Source organism: Hyla sarda, chromosome 7 (genome assembly GCF_029499605.1).
Source record: "Hyla sarda isolate aHylSar1 chromosome 7, aHylSar1.hap1, whole genome shotgun sequence".
Classification (NCBI taxonomy): Eukaryota; Metazoa; Chordata; class Amphibia; order Anura; family Hylidae; genus Hyla; species Hyla sarda.
The window spans coordinates 42,925,543-42,944,870 of NC_079195.1; the positions used below are offsets into that span (position 1 = coordinate 42,925,543).

The 19,328-nt window shown below is 41.9% G+C and overlaps 1 protein-coding gene across 1 annotated transcript in view; it reads left to right on the forward strand.

Moving 5' to 3' along the window:
* Positions 1 to 19,328, forward strand: part of ABCC2 (ATP binding cassette subfamily C member 2) — a 62,288-nt gene that overhangs the window by 36,072 nt on the left and 6,888 nt on the right. Inside the window, exons 15-29 of the mRNA XM_056528917.1 lie at positions 759 to 825; positions 2,806 to 2,932; positions 3,063 to 3,239; positions 8,319 to 8,486; positions 8,655 to 8,838; positions 10,208 to 10,325; positions 11,415 to 11,532; positions 12,974 to 13,193; positions 13,412 to 13,566; positions 14,615 to 14,770; positions 15,317 to 15,516; positions 15,608 to 15,734; positions 15,858 to 15,959; positions 17,056 to 17,199; positions 18,014 to 18,172. Of these exons, the coding sequence (XP_056384892.1) occupies positions 759 to 825; positions 2,806 to 2,932; positions 3,063 to 3,239; positions 8,319 to 8,486; positions 8,655 to 8,838; positions 10,208 to 10,325; positions 11,415 to 11,532; positions 12,974 to 13,193; positions 13,412 to 13,566; positions 14,615 to 14,770; positions 15,317 to 15,516; positions 15,608 to 15,734; positions 15,858 to 15,959; positions 17,056 to 17,199; positions 18,014 to 18,172 (2,222 nt within the window). The remainder of the gene's footprint in view (positions 1 to 758; positions 826 to 2,805; positions 2,933 to 3,062; positions 3,240 to 8,318; positions 8,487 to 8,654; positions 8,839 to 10,207; positions 10,326 to 11,414; positions 11,533 to 12,973; positions 13,194 to 13,411; positions 13,567 to 14,614; positions 14,771 to 15,316; positions 15,517 to 15,607; positions 15,735 to 15,857; positions 15,960 to 17,055; positions 17,200 to 18,013; positions 18,173 to 19,328) is intronic.

The following is a 19,328-nucleotide window of genomic DNA, read 5'->3' on the forward strand; positions in this document are numbered from 1 at the left end:
GAGATAATATTTGATGTGCATTTATCAACTAGGATAGAGGAGCATACATCGCTCTATATGGATTAGCACCAGATCTATCCCAGCTACTGCAGGCTAGTGTGTCATTATTGGTGTGTCAATATAATAATCACGTCACTTTTACTGATTTGAATAAAAATTAAAGGGGTACTCCGGCCCTAAGACATCTTATCCCCTATCCAAAGGATAGGGAATAAGATGTCTGACCGCAGGGGGTCCCGCTGCTGGGGACCCCCGCAATCTTGCATTCAGTACCCACCTCAGGGAGCTACACTCCGTGCTGCCAGCTCAGAATCTGCCATGTGACGACCACGAGGCCGGAGTATTGTGATATCACGACTCCGCCCCCTTGTGACGTCACGCCCCGCCCCCGCTATGCAAGTCTATGGGATGGGGCGTGACGGCCGTCACGCCCCCTCCCATAGACTTGCATAGCGGGGGCGGGCTGTGACGTCACACGGGGCGGAATGGTGACGTCCCGATACTCCGGCCCCGTGGTCGTAACACAATAGATTCTGAGCTGGCAGCACGGAGTGCAGCTTCCCGAGGTGGGTGCTGAATGCAAGATTGCCCCGCAAACAGATTGTGGGACCCCCGCAAACAGACATCTTATCCTCTATCCATAATTTGGCTGTAAAATTCCGTGACTCGCGTTTTGCCCCTCTCACCACAATTCTCATAGTAGATGCACCAGTATGGTCTAATAGTAATAAATAATAATAAATCATTATCAATCTCAGATTCTGCTATCCAGTTTTCTGATGCCACGTTTACTTGGGAGGAGGGCACATCTCCAGCTGTGAAAAAGTAAGTCAGGATTGTATGTTGCCATCATGTGTCCTGTAACAAAAGCAAAACAATGGGGGAGATTTATTAAAACCTATCTAGAGGAAAATTTGCTGAGTTGCCCATAGCAACCAATCAGATCGCTTCTTTCATTTTTGAAAAGGCCTCTGAAAAATGAAAGAAGCGATCTGATTGGTTGCTATGGGCAACTCAGTAACTTTTCCTCTGGACAGGTTTTGATAAATCTCCCCCAATGAGTTGTATATTATTCTGCCTACAAATCGAATAAAAAAAATAAAAAAAGCCTAGCACAACAACATGGGGTTCGGAAACAAAAACCCAGTAGAAATTAGCTGGATATCTGATATGTAGACCAGCAAGGTCATCTTCACCAGTATAGACCAGTATAGACAGTGGAAATCTGGTTTCAATCATCCACTGTATCCATAGGATTGTGTAGCCAAGATGGCAAAGAGGTGTAGCTTTGGGCTTTCTGTTAGACAGGTCCCCTATCATCATTATTGTGTATTTTTAGAGTGCCCTTCATTCTAGGCCGCTGCACATGTAAACAGGGTTCCAATACATAACATAAAAGCAAGCACTATAGACATGAACAAAGTATATGACAGGATATACCGGAGAAAGAGGACCATGAGGGCTTACAATCTACAAAGTGATTGGTGGGAGACAGGTTGTTGTAGGTTGTAGCCTATTCTGAACTAATGGGTCTTCAAGTTACAGTGGTCCCTCAGCATACGATGGTAATCCGTTCCAAATGAACCATCGTTTGTTGAAACCATCGTATGTTGAGGGATCCGGGCAATGTAAAGTATAGGACAGTGGTCTACAACCTGCGGACCTCCAGATGTGGCAAAACTACAACACCCAGCATGCCCGGACAGCCAACGGCTGTCCGGGCATGCTGGGAGTTGTAGTTTTGCAACATCTGGAGCTCCGCAGGTTAAAGACCACTGGTATTGGAGGTTATACTCACCTGTCCCCGCCGCTCCGGACCGTCACTGCTCATCACCGCTGTCCTGGATGTCGGCCTCCATCGCTTTTGCCGTGTCCCCGACGCTCCGGCAAGGCCTCTGCTTCCCCGGCATTCTCGCTCTCCGTCGCCACCATCACGTCGCTACGCACGCCGCTCCTATTGGATGACGGGATGGCGTGCGCAGCGACGTGATGATGACGACGGAGAGCGCTGACGATGCAGGGGATCCCGAGGAGGACGCGCCGGAGCCCCGAGGACAGGTAAGTGATCGTCAGCGGACCACATAGGGCACCGTAAACGGCTATCCGGTGGCAGCTGAAGCAGTCTGCGCTGCCGGATAGCCGTTTATGCAATGGCCCCGACATACAAAGGCACCGTATGTTGATGCTGCCTCTGAGAGGCCATCGTATCTTGAAATGATCGTATGTCGGGGCCATCGTAGGTCGGGGGGGTCACTGTACTTTTGAAGGTTGTGATAGTGGGTGAAAGACAAATTTGTTTGGGTAATGAGGTACAGAATATGGGGGATGTACAGGAGACATTTTGGAAATGGTTATGTGAGGAATGGAGAAGGGGAGAGCACACGAGGAGATTTTGTAAGGTTCGCTGATTAAATGAAGGATGGTATCACGAGATCAGGTCAGAGATGTATGGAGGGGACAGGTTGTACATTTGTATGTCATATGTCTGAGGGGGAGGTTGCAGTAGCCCAGGTGGGAGAGGATGAGGGCATGTACCAGTAGTTTTGTTGAGTCAATGTTGAGAAATGTTTGATGTGGAGCTGGCAGGAGGTGGTAAGGACCAAGATGTGCAATTTGAAAGAGCAGAATCAAAGGTTATCCCGATAAACTGTAGACATCTTCTGGGTGCCTCAGTGTAATAGAAGTAGATGTTCTTCTACACATTTATTGTAAATTATGCTTAGTAAGGGTACATTGCTTATTATCGGTCATATGTCCATACCTATACCTACCTCATAGGTCCATATGTCCTATCTTCCTCTTTAGTGTCAACCTGGAAATCAAGGAAGGTCATCTGGTTGCCGTGGTTGGGGGAGTTGGGTCTGGAAAATCTTCACTTATTTCTGCAATGCTTGGGGAAATGGACCATGTCAACGGACACATTAATATAAAGGTATTACACAACACTGTAGACTGTATCTGTATTATAGCTTCTATTGTTTATACTGTAAATACAGCACGTGGAAGAATATATGTAATTGGAAATGGGACTTCTTATTAGTAATATAAACATTCATTTTTAGGGTTCTTTGGCCTATGTTCCCCAACAAGCCTGGATCCAGAACGCCACGCTGAGAGATAACATCTTGTTTGGGGCCCCTCTAGATGAGGAGAGATATCAGCGGGTTCTAGAAGCCTGCGCCTTGCTTCCTGACTTACAGATGCTGCCTGGAGGAGATATGTCAGAAATTGGAGAAAAGGTGATCCTAGAACTCAGTAACGAAACCATGATTCAGCGAGGTGTTTCAATTGCAACCAAAATCCTATAAACATAGGAAGTGCATGCATAGGAAGTACTCTGGTGGAAAACTTTTTTTTTTTTTTTTTTTTTTTTTTTTTTTTAAATCAACTGGTGCCAGAAAGTTAAACAGATTTGTAAATTACTTCTATTAAAAAAATCTTAATCCTTCAGGTACTTATTAGCTGCTGAATACTACAGAGGAAATTCTTTTCTTTTTGGAACACAGAGCTCTCTGCTGACATCATGAGCACAGTGCTGACATCTCTGTCCATTTTAAGACCTGTCCAGAGTAGGAGAAAATCCCCATAGCAAACAGTTCCTAAAATGGACAGAGATGTCAGCAGAGAGCACTGTGTTCCAAAAATAAAAGAATTTCCTGTGTAGTATGCAGCAGCTAATAAGTACTGGAAGGATTAAGATTTTTTAATAGAAGTAATTTACAAATCTGTTTAACTTTCTGGCACCTGTTGATTTAAAAAAAAAAAAGTTTTCTAATGGAGTACCCCTTTAATCACATATGGCACACATGTCCAATGTAGCAAGATGCTATATATCATGTGTTGCTGCATTATTATTTGTGCACTGTATGGCTCTATGATTTAAAAACAATATTACATTACATTTATGTATTTAGTATATGTTACTATTATGTAGGCCCTATATATAGCAGTATTACTTAAAGTGGTACTATGGTGGAAAACTATTTTTTTTTTTTTCAAATCAACTGGTGCCAGACATATTTGTACATTTCTTCTATTAAAAAATCCTAATCCTTCCAGTACTTATCAGCTGCTGTATACAACAGAGGAAGTTACATAGTTACATAGTTAGTACGGTGGAAAAAAGACATATGTCCATCAAGTTCAACCAGGGAATTGAAGGGTAGGGGTGTGGCGCGATATTGGGGAAGGGATGGGATTTTATATTTCTTCATAAGCATTAATGTTATTTTGTTCCAGGAATGTATCTAATCCTGTTTTAAAGCTGTTAATTTTTCCTGCTGTGACCAGTTCCTGAGGTAGACTGTTCCATAAGTTCACAGTTCTCATGGTAAAGAAGGCGTGTCGCCCCTTGAGACTAAACTAAACTAAAGTTGAGTTGTTCTTTTCTGCCTGACCACAGTTGCTCTCTGCTGACATCTCTGTCCATTTCAGGAACTGTCCAGAGGAGAGGTTTGCTATGGGGATTTGCTCCTACTCTGGACAGTTCCTGACACGAATAATCAAAAAATAGCTAAAAATCTGACCTCGAGGTGCAGACAAACATTGAAATAAAGTAGATTGATAATTGACCTATATATGGTATGAAAAGAATAAAGGTGTAGCTGGTTTCTCTGTAAATTCACGTTTTATTTAAAGTAAATATATACACTGGTCCCTCAACATACGATGGTAATCTGTTCCAAATGGACCATCGTTTGTTGAAACAATCGTATGTTGAGGGATCCGTGCAATGTAATGTATAGGACAGTGGTCTACAACCTCCAGATGTAGCAAAACAACAACACCTAGCATGCCCGGACAGCTCTCACGTCGCCGCCATCACGTAGCTATGCACGCCGCTCCTATTGGATGACAGGAGGGCGTGGGCAGCAACGTGATGACGACAACGGAGAGCTTCGACAATGCAGAGGATCCCGAAGAGGACGCGCCGGAGCCCCGAGGACAGGTAAGTGATCGCCAGCGGACCACACGGGGCACCGTAAACGGCTATCCGGCGGCAGCTGAAGCAGTCTGCGCTGCCGGATAGCCGTTTATGCGATGGCCCCGACATACAAAAGCATCGTATGTTGAAATGATCGTATGTCGGGGCCATCGTAGGTCGGGGGGGGGGGGGGGGTCACTGTATATAAAAAGCTGGAATCTGAGCAGGGCCCTTGCTACAGGTTCATTATGCATACAATATCACAATAAAATATAGATATAAAATTGGTCACTATTATAGTGTCAAAATGTACAACATATGTTGATAGATCAGTATGAGATGCCACCTTATTGGACTAAGGTCTAAAATAGCCTCAAATTCTAGATTGCATAGGGATTAGTACGGACAGTATATCTGCTAAAACTGCATGGGGAATGTCTCAAATAATATCAAGTTCAAGTAGTAACAGTCTCTGTTAATAATGCGGTATATAAGCTGCATAGCAAAAAAATGAGTCCAGTAGATGAAAGTATCGCTGGGACAAACTGTTATGTCCGTGATGTAAATTCCCACAGGTTGGCACGGGTGTCTCCCGGCCTATGGAAGTATATTACCTGTGGTCCCAGGAGGTCAGCAGAGATCGTTGCTGTAAATGGTTGAGATCGGAGATCTTAACTAGCATAGGATGCGCTGACTGTAAGTGCAGCATGATAGTGCCGGCTCTCACGGCTGCTCGCTGGGACGGATCGGCATCTGGCTCGGGGTGACGGAGGTCTGGCAGCAGAGGTAGCGCTGGCACTGATGATCCAAGGCGTCCTCGTGCGGCAGTTTGATCTTTAAGCGCTCAAACACACCTGGCGGTGGTCCTGGTTAGCGAGGACTGCAGCGCTTGCGAGGAATGAACATAGAAGTATGCAGAGAAGTAAGGTGCAATACTGATCGGGTGATGGGTGAAAATCGCTAGACCCCTTTATCAATGGCTTCTTCTTTTTATACCATATATAGGTCAATTATCAATCTATTTTATTTCTTTGCTTGTCTGCACCTTGAGGTTTGATTTTTCGCTATTTTTTGATTACTTATGTTTATGGCACTATTGGGTATAGTGTAACCCAGTATCTCAAGACAGGCACTAACCACTTTTTTAGTGTGTAGCCACTCAATCTCTTTATTTTAGTTCCTGTCACGGACAGAGGTGTCAGGTGTAGGGTAGATGTTGTTACCCTAGGGGCAGATGGTATTAACCCCTTGTATTCGTGATGCCAGGGCGAGGTTTATCCTTAACCACCTGAAGGTATACCGCTGGATCCTGGGCTAGGCACGGGGGCAATACGGATACCGACGCCAAGTTATGGACAATGGTAGCTTTACTGAGGGTTGACAGTTGTTACAGTCTATGCAGTACAGCCAGGGCCATAGGAGATGACCAGTGACACAGAGACCTCGCAGTCTTGCTGCGACTTGTAGTTAGACGGGAGAATTTAGTGCAGGCCACGCTGGGTAGACAGATGACTTGACTTGACTGACTTGTGACTGACAGGACGGTGACTTTATCTTACTAGCACTTGACTTGTGGCTGCAGGACTTGACTTTCAGGCCTCCACTACTCTAGGAACGTCACTAGGAACGACTTTACTGGACCTCAGCAGAAAGCAAAGCTCAATGAGAGCAGAGCTAGCTCCACCCAGGGCTTATATGGGGGAGACTAGCAGGGAGCCCATAGGTCAACTTTGGGGTCAGCTGGTCACTGGTACCTCCTGGGTAACAATCACATGGTACATTTTATTAAAGGCATAACACATCTTTTAATATACAACATATATACAAATGGGGAAACAACTACAGGGGGCCCTGGGACACTGAGGGACACTGCCTGACAGGGCAGGAAAGGTACTGGGCAACACCATCCTGTACTGGGCCACCACACCTGTATGCCCTGGCTGTCTGGCACTTGGCTCAACAGGACGTACATGTATGTCCTAAGACCCGTCCAGAGTATAAAGTGAGCGCAGTAGCTGATATCAACCAGGGTCCCACTGGTAATGGTATGGCATCTTAAGTATTGGGGGGGCATACAGACACTCATCGGACCGCCCACGGCACAATCGCCTATGTATAGCACTGGACATTATTAGCAATCAAAAGATTGCAATAAATAGCCCCCTGTGGGGACTTAAAAAAAGTTAAAAAAAAGTTTTAATAAAAGGGAATAAGCTCCTCCCCCATTAAAAGATAAATCCCCCTCTTTTCCCATTTTGCAATGTACAAAATCTACATATTTGGTATCGCCACATATGGAAATGTCGGAACTATTAAAATATTATGTTAATGATCCCCCATGTAAACATAAAAAAAATACCAAAGTCTGAAATTGCTGATTTTTGGTCAAATCACATCCCAGAAAAAAAAAGGAATAAAAAGTGACCAAAAAGTCAGATACACCCCCGTCTAAGAAGAGAAAAAAAAAAAAAAGAAAGAAAATTATAGGGGGTCAGAATAGGCAATTATAAACATTCTTCTTTGGGTAAAAAAGTTAGATTTTTTATAATATAAGTGCAATAATAGAAAAGCGTGTAACCTTGGGTATTATTTTAATCGCATTGACCCACAACATAAAGGTTACATGTCCGTTTTATCATCAAGTACACTAGGTAAAAACGAAATCCTCCAAAATTAGCAAAATTGCCCCTTTTTTTTCTTCAATTTCTCACCTTAAATAATAATTTTTGCATACGCTGTACATTTTATGGTGAAATGAAAGAAGTCGTTATAAAGTTAAAAAAAAAATATAAATAGTGAGATTTATAAGATGAGATAATATGATAAAGAGTAGAACTAACACATGCAGGAAAATCTCAGAATATACTTACTAGATCTGTGTTACTCAACCAGGGTGCCTCCAGCTGTTGCAAAACTAACACTCCCAGCATGCCCGGACAGCCGTTGGCTGTCCGGGCATGCTGGGAGTTGTAGTTTTGCAACAGCTGGAGGGACTCTAGTTGGAAAACACTGTCGTAGAGTTTTGTTCAGAACTGTGTTTGGGTAGAGCATGTCTTGAGATTCAATGGTTAAGAAATCCCCAATAAAATCATAAAGGGGGCTCCCTACTCCAGAGCCATATATAGGGAACATGGAACATATCAAATCGAAATACAGAGCTAATTTCTTTTAAAATCTGCTCCCTGTCTGTCTCCAGGTTGTGTGTGGTATCACAACTTGGCTCCATTCACTTTAATGGAACTGAGCTGCAGAACCACACCCAACCTGGAGACAGACAGGGAGCGGTTCTTGAAAGAAATTACCACTGTTTTTCGATTCTTGGATAACCCCTTTAATGTTTTGCTTAATATTTTTCTATTGTTATTTCCTTTTTTTTTCATTTTATATAATAAAGGGAATAAACTTGAGTGGAGGCCAGAAGCAGCGTGTGAGTCTGGCCCGAGCAGTATATCACAATACAGACATCTACATCCTCGATGACCCTCTCTCTGCCGTTGACGCTCATGTGGGGAAACACATATTTGAGAAGGTGGTTGGCCCCAATGGTTTACTAAAAGACAAGGTAAAATGCAGATTATTAAGCTTTTTCTTTGATATAAACTGATATTCAAATGGAAATATTAGCTGGCATAATAAGAGTTGCCTACTTGGGATGAGTGAAGTGACAAGATGGCCGCCAACAATGTGTAAAATTATCTATGTATAATAATTGTACCTCATCTCTTCACAGACCCGAGTCCTGGTCACTCATGGTGTAAGCTTTCTAAAGCACACCGACGAGATAGTGGTATTAGTGAATGGCAGCGTTACTGAAACTGGCTCCTATAAAACATTGTTGGCAAACAATGGAGCTTTCGCAGAGTTCCTCAGGACGTACGCTAAGCAAGACCATGCCAAGGACTCAGAACCGACAGGTAGAGCCAATCTAGATTACACTGATCAGCTATAGTATGACAGCCACCTTACTAATATTGGGTAGGGTCTTCCTCATGCCACCAAAATAGTTTTGACCACTGAGACACAGACTCCCTAAGACCTCTGAAGGTGTCCTGGGGTATCTCCACCAGGACATTTGCAGCAGATTCAATCTAGATTATACTGATCAGCCATAGTACGATAATTACCTGACTAATATTGTATAGGTCCTACCTCATGCCACCAAAATAGTTTTGACCAGAAATGCATGGGAACGGAGTTCCAGCACTTTTTCCACACCAGAAACACTGTTCCCTTTAGCAGGAGTCCTGCAGGACCAGCCCTTGAGTGGAAATCTTGGGTGAGTTCTCACACTTTTTTCCTAGGATATGGACTCCACAAGACCTCTGAAGGTGTCCTGTGGTATCTTTAAAGGGGTACTCCGGTGAAAACCTTTTTTCTTTTAAATCAACTGGTGGCAGAAAGTTAAACATATTTGTAAATTACTTCTATTAAAAAATCTTAATCCTTCCTGTACTTATTAGCTGCTGAATACTACAGAGGAAATTCTTTTCTTTTTTGGAATGCTCTCTGATGACATCACGACCACAGTTCTCTCTGCTGACGTTATTATAATAATAATAACGCTTTATTTATTGTTGTCCTTATTGGGATTTGAACCCAAGTCCCCAGGACTGCAAGGCAGCAGTGCTATCGACTGAGCCACCATGCTGCCCTTAGCATACATCTGCTATGCACGGTTCCTAAAATGGACAGAGATGTCAGCAGAGAGCACTGTGTTCGTGATGTCATCAGTGTTCCAAAAAGAAAGGAATTTCCTCTGTAGCATTCAGCAGCTAATAAATACTGGAAGGATTAAGGTTTTTTAATAGAAGTAATTTACAAATATGTTTAACTTTCTGCCACCAGTTGATTTAAAAGAAAAAAGGTTTTCACCGGAGTACCCCTTTAAGACCTGCAAGTTGTGAGGTGCGGCCTCCATGGATCGAACTTGTTTCTCTAGCACAACCGAGATCTAGGGATTTGGAGGTCACGTGTCCACCTCAAACTCTTAATCATGTTCCTCATTTCTGAACAATATTTTATGGTGTGGCCAAAGCAGTATCGCAGTGAAAGAGGCCACTGCCATTAGGGAATCCCACTGCCAATAGGGGGGTACCTTGGTCTGTACAATGGTTCGGTAGGTGGTACGTGTCACTGTAACACCCACATGATGCCAGGACCCAAAGCATACCAGCAGCAAACTGCCTACACCAAAATGTCTTCAACCAGGCCACCTTCTCCTGATACTTGCTTAGCATACATTGCTATGGTATTCCTCTAGTTCTTCCATTGTCTCTTTTGTAGTGCTACTTGATGAAGATGAAGAAGATGATCCCATAGAACAAGCTGCAGAAGTAGCAGAAGACATTGTGACAACGACACTTAAGAGAGAAAACAGTCTACACAAGAGAAGGCTTGGCAGGTGAGTGTTGTTGATGAAGGACACAGACTGGAGTACCACACCCAAGGTTCTTGTAATATACATTTGTGGTGGCTAACGGGATGGCGGTGTGTGGTGTATTGTAAGGGTGTTGTGACTGAGAATAGAGTTTGTAATGCCAGGGTAGGGTTAATCTTCACACTGCAAGAATAAGCAGCTTCCTGGGCCAAGTGCTGGGGCAATAACATGCACAGTTAACAAAACTACTGTTGGTGAAAGTTTTTGCAGTCAGATGTTACAGCCCATGCAATATAATAGAAAACTTTTGTAGTGCCATAATTGTGGTAAAGTTGCAGAAACAGTCACTTTATATCACTGGGCACTCTGGGACTTGTAGTTATAGTCCAGCTGTTACAACTCAACTTGGCTTAACTTGACTTTAGACAGACTTGTAGGACTTCACGGAGCATCCACAGAACTGCTTACCGCTAGGGGTGGACTTGGACTTTCAGACTGAGGTGGCCTGAGGAACTTCACTCTAACTATCCCTGATTTGCATTATGGGGCCCTTTGGGCTCTCAGGCACATCTCCCCACAACTTCGACTTTGACTGCCTTGACCTGGACAGCCGGATGCTTGTGTTTTGCTGTAGTTGCTCGACACTTGACTTCTCAGACTCCACTGACTTGGACTCTGCACTGACTTCTCCTCTCTCCATACTATACAGACTCTCCTCCTCCTTGCCCAGGACCAGACTTCCTCTCCTCCTTCTCACACACTCGACTGACTCCTCCCTGTCTAGACAGACCAAGTAGCTTAGGGTCTATGACTTTAATTGGCCACAGTAATCACATGACCCCTTTGCAACCTTTCCCTTATAGGCACAATTCACTCTATACAACATAAACAGAATACATGTTAATAAAATAAAAAAAAAATTAAAAACAAATTAAATAACACGTTTCCTAGAGCTGTGGGTCGAAACAGACACATGAGGCAACATCTAACTGATAGGGTAGGCGGAATAGAAGGTTCTGTACTGGGTCACCACACAGTACACAGTATGGTGTTGTTTCTGGACAACATGTTATCTATGCTTTATGAATTTTTACATATCTGCCCTTCTTTCAGTATGAATGGCACTTTAAGGAGGTCTCTGAAGGAAGTAGTAAAGGACAAAGGAGAAAACGAGAAGATAATTGCAAAAGGACAACAGCTTATTGAAAAAGAAACCGTGGAGACAGGAAAGGTACATAAAACCTATATTCTGTAATAACCTCAGGTAGACATGAGAGGCAGCGTCCATTACTACATGTCAGATCCCTAAAACAACAGATAAATGGCATCTGTATACAAGGCCATGCCTGTAATCTTAGTCAGTCTTCCAGGTTTGACATTTATTTAATAATATAACTTCATAGGCACTCATCTCCAACTTTGTAAAGTAACCTTGGTTGAATAAACTTGGCTATCCACTGATTCTGAATGCTGTCACATAACCCATTCCTTGCTGTTCCAGTCTCTCTGCTGACCACGTGCTCTGCCCAGGCTTGTTCTATTCCCCAGTGTAACAAAGAAAATAAATTAGATCTAAAATTTAATGGGCTGTTATTTGCAAGTGATCTACTTTTTCCTCTGCAATAGTTTTTACTTTTGCAAATAGTTTCGCAAAATAAAATGTTTAGTCTAAGGCTGGGCTAAAAATGAAAAATAAAAATATAAATTTTACTTACCTGCCCTGATCTTCCACTTGATCTATCTCTATGGTGCCGTCTGAGCAGCACAGCACTTCCTGCTTGCATTTAAGGCAATTTACCAGGGAGATTGGGAGAGCTCAGTATACATAGAAGGAATTACACCTCTACATTCACGGGAGGATATACATAAAGACTCAAATGATGTCCTACATGAAGCAAATGATGGATCAGGCAGAAGAATGCTGAGGACTTTCTATGAGGAATTTCTGTCTATGGGTATGTTCACACTACAGAATTTCCACCATAGAGCAAGAATTGTGAAATTACTGCAAAATTGCGGTGGAATTTCTGTGTTCTTAGAACACAGAAATCAGCCAAAATTTGAGCCCCATTGATTTCATTGAGATTCCGCCACAGAAGTCCTAAAAATTTGACAGGTCTTATGCCGAAAGTAGAATTTCCGTAGCGGAATGCCCACCGCTGAACTTCTGCTGTCTGAATGAGACTGCGGAATCCCATAAAAATCAAAAGACAGTAAATTACGGCGTAATTTCCCATTGAATTCTTCCGCAGAAGTCCCACGGAAATTCCGCCATGAGAACATACCTAAAGAATTCCCCAATTTAAAAAAAAAACCCTTGTTTGTCCATCAAAAGAGTTGGGAAGGCAAAATTTGGGGTTCCAAAGACTGGAGCAGCTGGTTTATCTGTGGGTTGGAAAGGGAACCTACAGCGGAGTATATTCCGTAAATAAACCAAATTGGAGAGTGCAGGACATAAAATTGTAGGTGTGATTTTTGGGAAGAGACCATGAAAGGAGATCTACGGGAAATGTTGGCCAAGCAGCAGTCTCTATACCGACCCCTGGAGGAACTTATGCTTTTAGGAGAACCTCTGTTAGTTGTGCCAATCTGACCGCCTGGTAATATTTCTTTATGTAAGGCACCCAAGCAATAATTTTGATTACTTTCACCCATTGTATCTTCTTTTGCAGGTGAAATTCTCTCTGTATATGAAGTACCTTCGTGCGATCGGATGGTCTTACTCCACCTGGATATTGGTTACCTACATTTTACAAAACGCTGCTTTTGTTGGACAGAATATTTGGCTAAGTGAATGGACGTCGGATGCCGTGACTTATTTTAATCAGACCTATCCGACCTCTCAGAGAGACATGCGGGTCGGAGTATTTGGAGCCCTGGGGGTGGCACAAGGTAACTTTGTATAATAAACCCCCAATCATTTAAAGGGTTTGTCTGGTCTAGGTCCCTGCTCAGAACTTCCCCCATAAGTCAGAGTGTAAAGGTCCTATACTGGCATCCTCAAGTGTATTATATAAACAACCATTCACCTTTATGGCCACTGCAGAGAGAATGTCTAGCTGTGAAAACATGTTGTGTCCTGGAGGTAGTAATGAGTTGTATTTTTTCAGGTATTTTTGTGTTTCTTGGGGCTTTTCTGGTTGCGGCCGGTACAGTGCGTGCATCACGGCTACTCCATTCACAACTCCTTCAAAATACTCTGCACGTTCCTATGCAGTTCTTTGACACTACTCCGACTGGCCGTATTGTCAACAGGTTTGCCAAGGTCAGTTCCAAATATATTTATTAAAACAGTTTTTACTTAATTACTAAGTTGACAGATGTCTGGTATCGGAGACTTGGAATTGTCCGTACTTTAGACTGATTAGCATTTTAATATATACCGGTAATACCTTTGGTAAACATCTGTGTAAAGATCCAGTCACATCTAAGAAGACAGGCAGAGTTTCCTAACAATTCAGAAACCCACTGATTCCTCACAAAAAAAGTAACCGAACACCGGCCACAGCGGTGAGAGCGCAGAATCCTAGCCACTAGACCACCAGGGAAAAGTAATTGAACACTGGCTGTGGCGGTGAGAGCGCCGAATCCTAGCCACTAGACCACTAGGGAAAAGTAAATAGGGGGGCGTAGCATCACCTTTTAAACAGGCAGCCATATAAGCCAGTAGCAATATAAGTGAATGTCCACAGCTAATAGCATATTACTATAGAACTACTTAGTACTCTATAGGACTCTCACAGTGACCTTACTGAGCAACGGCTGTGTTTTTAAACAGCACACACACATTTCTTTGTCCTTATATCAGATTATTTTAATGAATGAAATAAAGCTTTGGGAATTTTAATACAATTAGGGTGATTTCTATTTTTAGGTCCAAACCCTTTTGGGGGGGGGGGGGGGGGTACCCCTAAAAGTTATTGTTTGGATTAATGCCCTGGAATCCTCACAGGGTCTAAGTGTTCAGACCTTGACTAATTGCAAGAATAAGCCAAAAATAAAGTGTGCGCGAAACAGCCTCCTAATGTCTATGGTAGCGATTGGCTAATGTGGTCATAGGGAGCTTAAGTGGGTTTGCTGATTGTTAGGAAACCCCTATAGACTAACATATTACTACATATTGATACTACTGTAAAATGTTAAAGAGGCAAGTGAGCATCTTAGAGGTGGTGAAAAGATATAAGGCCTTGGTACCACATGCCACATAAGATACTAGTATTATAAATAACACCAATACCGATCTCCACATAACTAGTCAAAAAAAAAAAAAAAAACACTAACATCTGATCATAGGATATGTATTGTGCTTCCAGGACATCTTCACTGTGGATGAAACCATTCCCATGTCATTCCGTAGCTGGATTGCCTGCATCTTGGGAGTTATTGGCACCCTTTTTGTGATCTGCTTGGCCACACCCATCTTTGCCGCTATCATTGTACCATTGGCCATTGTGTATTATTTTGTCCAGGTAAGCATTTGGTTCTGTACTAAATCTTTTGTGGTGTGTTACTCCTCTTCACAGTTGACCTAGAACATCCTGTGTCATAGTACTTCTGGTAACAATCCATTGCCAATGTTTATTTCTTTTCTGATAGGTTAACTAGCCTTGTTTTACTTACATACTTACCTCACCCCGGTCCCCCACTGGTCCCCCCCCCCCGCTCCTGTATGCCTCTGTCCATTCCCCTGATCTTCTCTCTTCTTCCTGTAACTTGAGATGAGCACTGGGTGCAGGAGCTGCTGATTCAGTCAATGACGATAGGACACTACTGGGATCAGTGATTGGCTGAACTTATATGGACTTAATAGAGCAATGGAGTGTTTCCCTCCATCTTGGAGGTCTTCTGTCTTTGGTGTCCTTAGAATCCCTGTGTCACAATCCTTCCTCTTCTGTCCCTACACTAAACATTGATACTTGACACCGATATTGACCATAAATCCCATGTTTGCCTTTTTAAATGTGGACATAGTCTAAAATGTGAAAAATAATAATTTATTGTGCTTGTGTCTTTAGAGGTTTTATGTCACCACCTCACGTCAGCTGAGACGCCTGGACTCAGTCACAAGGTCCCCCATCTATTCTCACTTTGGGGAGACAGTCTCCGGTCTATCAGTCATCCGGGCGTATGGGCATCAACAGAGATTCCTCCAGCACAATGAAGATACCTTAGACCTAAATCAAAAGAGCGTTTACTCCTGGATTGTCTCCAATAGGTAAGCTACGAGTTATGTGAAACCTTGTGATACTTATGGATAATCTAAAGCAATCTCTAGTAACCTTCTTATCGTGTGATCCTGTCTACAGGTGGCTGGCCATTCGTCTTGAATTTGTAGGGAACCTGACGGTGTTCTTTGCTGCCCTTTTTGCTGTACTAGCTCGTGGCACCGTGGACAGTGGGACTGTTGGGCTATCCATTTCCGCGGCACTCAATGTGAGTCAGATTTTGCATTAGATTCCAGAAGTCTTTGGCTGCACATCTGTATTGGTTACACATTATATATTTCATCAACAGCCATGTCTATGTTTTATACATTTTTTCCCCTTATTTCTTCAGATTACTCAGACACTAAACTGGTTAGTACGGATGACGTCTGAGCTGGAAACCAATATCGTCGCTGTTGAGCGTGTGGATGAATACATTAAAGTAGAGAATGAAGTAAGTTCTGAAGATGTTGGCTAACACTGTAGAACTGTGGATGAAGGTGTTATCCAGCTAAGTAATGTATCCCCTTTCTACAGGATAGAGGATAAGCATCTGATTGCGGGGGGGGGGGGGGGGGGGGGGGGGGTCCGACTGCTGGGAACCAGCACTATCTCCAGTACGGGGCACCGGATCTCCCTGCTGCATGAAGTGGCAGACATTAAAGGGGTACTCCGGTGAAAGCCTTTTTTCTTTTAAATCAACTGGCTCCGGAAAGTTAAACAGATTTGTAAATTACTTCTATTAAAAAATCTTAATCCTTCCTGTACTTATTAGCTACTGAATACTACAGAGGAAATTCTTTCCTTTTTGGAATGCTCTCTGATGACAACATCACAAGCACAGTGCTCTTTGCTGGCATTATTATAATAATAAGTCTTTATTTATTGTTGTCCTTAGTGGAATTTGAACCCAAGGCACCAGCACTGCAAGGCAGCAGTACTAACCACTAAGCCACCATGCTGCCCTTAGCATACATCTGCTATGCACGGTTGCTAAAATGGACAGAGATGTCAGCAGAGAGCACTGTGCTCATGATGTCATCAGTGTTCCAAAAAGAAAGGAATTTCCTCTGTAGCATTCAGCAGCTAATAAGTACTGGAATGGATTAAGATTTTTTAATAGAAGTAATTTGCAAATCTGTTTAACTTTCTGGCACCAGTTGATTTAAAAGAAAAAAGGTTTTCACCGGAGTACCCCTTTAATGGGAGTGCTGATGGTATCCGAGTACATGGGCACCACCATAGACAATGCATGCAGTGCGTGCCATCTGCCTCTCCATGCAGTGTGGACAGCTGGCAATTGAATCGGGAATCCATTTTTTTGGCTGGATAATGCCTATAAAGTCTGACTGTAACACAGATCAAGTTTAAATCTTATTTTTCTTGATATTCCATGTGTTTCTTCTGTTTCTTTCAGTCGTACCTAGGATGCCTTCTATATTTATTTCTACTAAAAGTAGAAAAGTCTTAGGCAAAGTTAGCAACCTTTTCCTTACCCTGTAACACAATTGATCTAAACTAAATGTTTTTTTGCTATGTTCACTAATCAGGCAGAGTGGGTGACTCAGCGGCGCCCCCCACAGAACTGGCCGGACAAAGGCGTTGTGCAGTTTGTGGATTACAAGGCGCGTTATCGCTCTGAGTTAGATCTTGTTCTTCATGGGATTTCCTGCACTGTTGACAGTATGGAGAAGGTAAGTAGTGATATATGACTGGACTCACGTGTAATCTGTGATGGTTAAATTAGTCCTGACATCTTCTATTATATAGGGCTGATCTTTAAATCACCATCATCCCCTCAAAGTTTACGGGTGGATAAATAGATAGACAGACAGGTAGATATATAGATAGATATGAGATAGATATATAGATAGATATGAGATAGATACATAGATAGATATGAGATAGATATATAGATAGATAGATATGAGATAAATATGTAGATATATATGAGATAGATAGATAGATATGAGATAGATAGAGATAGATAGATATGAGATAGATAGATATGGATAGATAAATAGAAAGATAGATAAATAGATAGATATGAGATAGATAGATATGAGAGATAGATATGAGATTAATAGGTAGATAGATATGAGATAGATACATAGATAGAAATGAGATAGATAGATATGAGATAGATAGAGATAGATAGATAGATATGAGATAGATAGATATAGATAAATAAATAAATAGAAAGATAGATAAATAGATATGAGATAGATAGATATGAGATAGATAGATAGATAGAAAGATAGGAGATAGATAGATAGATAGAGTATGAGATGGATAGATAGATAGATATGAGATAGATAGATAGATATATAGATATGAGATAGATAGATATATAGATAGCTATGAGATAGATAGATAGATATATAGATAGATATGAGATAGATAGATAGATGGATAGACGTATAGATAAATAGATATATATGAGATCAATAGATATTAAAATAGAAGGATATATCTAGAAAACTCTATGTAACTTCATCTTTCTCTCAGGTTGGAATAGTGGGAAGGACAGGAGCTGGGAAATCTTCACTTACGAACTGTCTCTTCCGGATCATCGAGGCGGCAGGAGGGAAGATTGTCATTGATGGTTTGGACATCTCCACCATTGGCCTCCATGACCTGCGCAACAAACTGACTATAATTCCTCAGGTAATTCACTATATAACCAAACCCATCATTTAGGGTTAAGAGAAAGTCCTGTCTCATTCTATAAGAAATCATAGTACAGACAAAATACAAGCTTTACATTCCACGTTGCAAACATTCATCACAACTGTTGTAATATATTATTATATATTATTTTACAGAGTAACAAAAAAACTTTTATTTATGACACATATATATTTATTTTGTAACAGCTGTATATATATATATATATATATATATATATATATATATATACAGTATATACATCCATTGACACTTCAGGTACACTCAGCCAACGACTGTCCGTGCATGCTGGGAGTTGTAGTTCTGCAACAGCTGGAGGCACCCTGGTTTGGAAACACTGGCCTAAGGTGTTTGATGGGGTTTATGATCTTTAGATTCACAGCAAATACCCCATGAAGGAACTAGCGCTGGCCACAGTCAGTAGTATAAAGTAATAACACACTGCTTTTTTTAATATGCATATAGCAAACATAGCACTAGATGGCAGCAGTTACACGTGTAAAGCCGTAGTGAATGGCGACCGTATAGTCATCGAAAAATTACATTTGCGTTTTTCCACTATCTTTATGTTTGGTGAGATTTCTTGGCAGGACTTCCCTTCTAAAATTAAATCACACAGACAGCTTAATAGCGTGGGGAGATCTAATATCTAAGGATTAGGTCGTTCACATGGTGCATTCATAATATTGTTAGCTGTTGGCATCTTTTCAACTTTTAGTATCTTATAAGAAATACTCTTTGTTCTGTGGGGTGAGGACTGTTCTTACCATGCCAGAAAAATCTCCTGTCTTTTATGATGGGTAGACAATGATGGCTCACACAACAATAGGTTAACTTTTTGTTACTCAGGAGAAACTGTAAGTGACCCTCACTGCTTTGGGTTTAAAGGATTTTTTAGATTATTCTCCATGTTCTAATCAGCTTCAGGAAAGTACATAATAACTAACACTGAAACCTCGAACACTTCACATTGCCAAGGCTACAATGAGAGCAAATCTACCTCTTGATCCACAAGGATGGAATGTGAGATAAAGTAAGAAGTATACGTTACAAAAAGGAATACTAGATCCACAGTAATAAAGCTCATATAGTTACACTGTTGTTATAATGAAATGTGGTACTATGTGGGTCTACA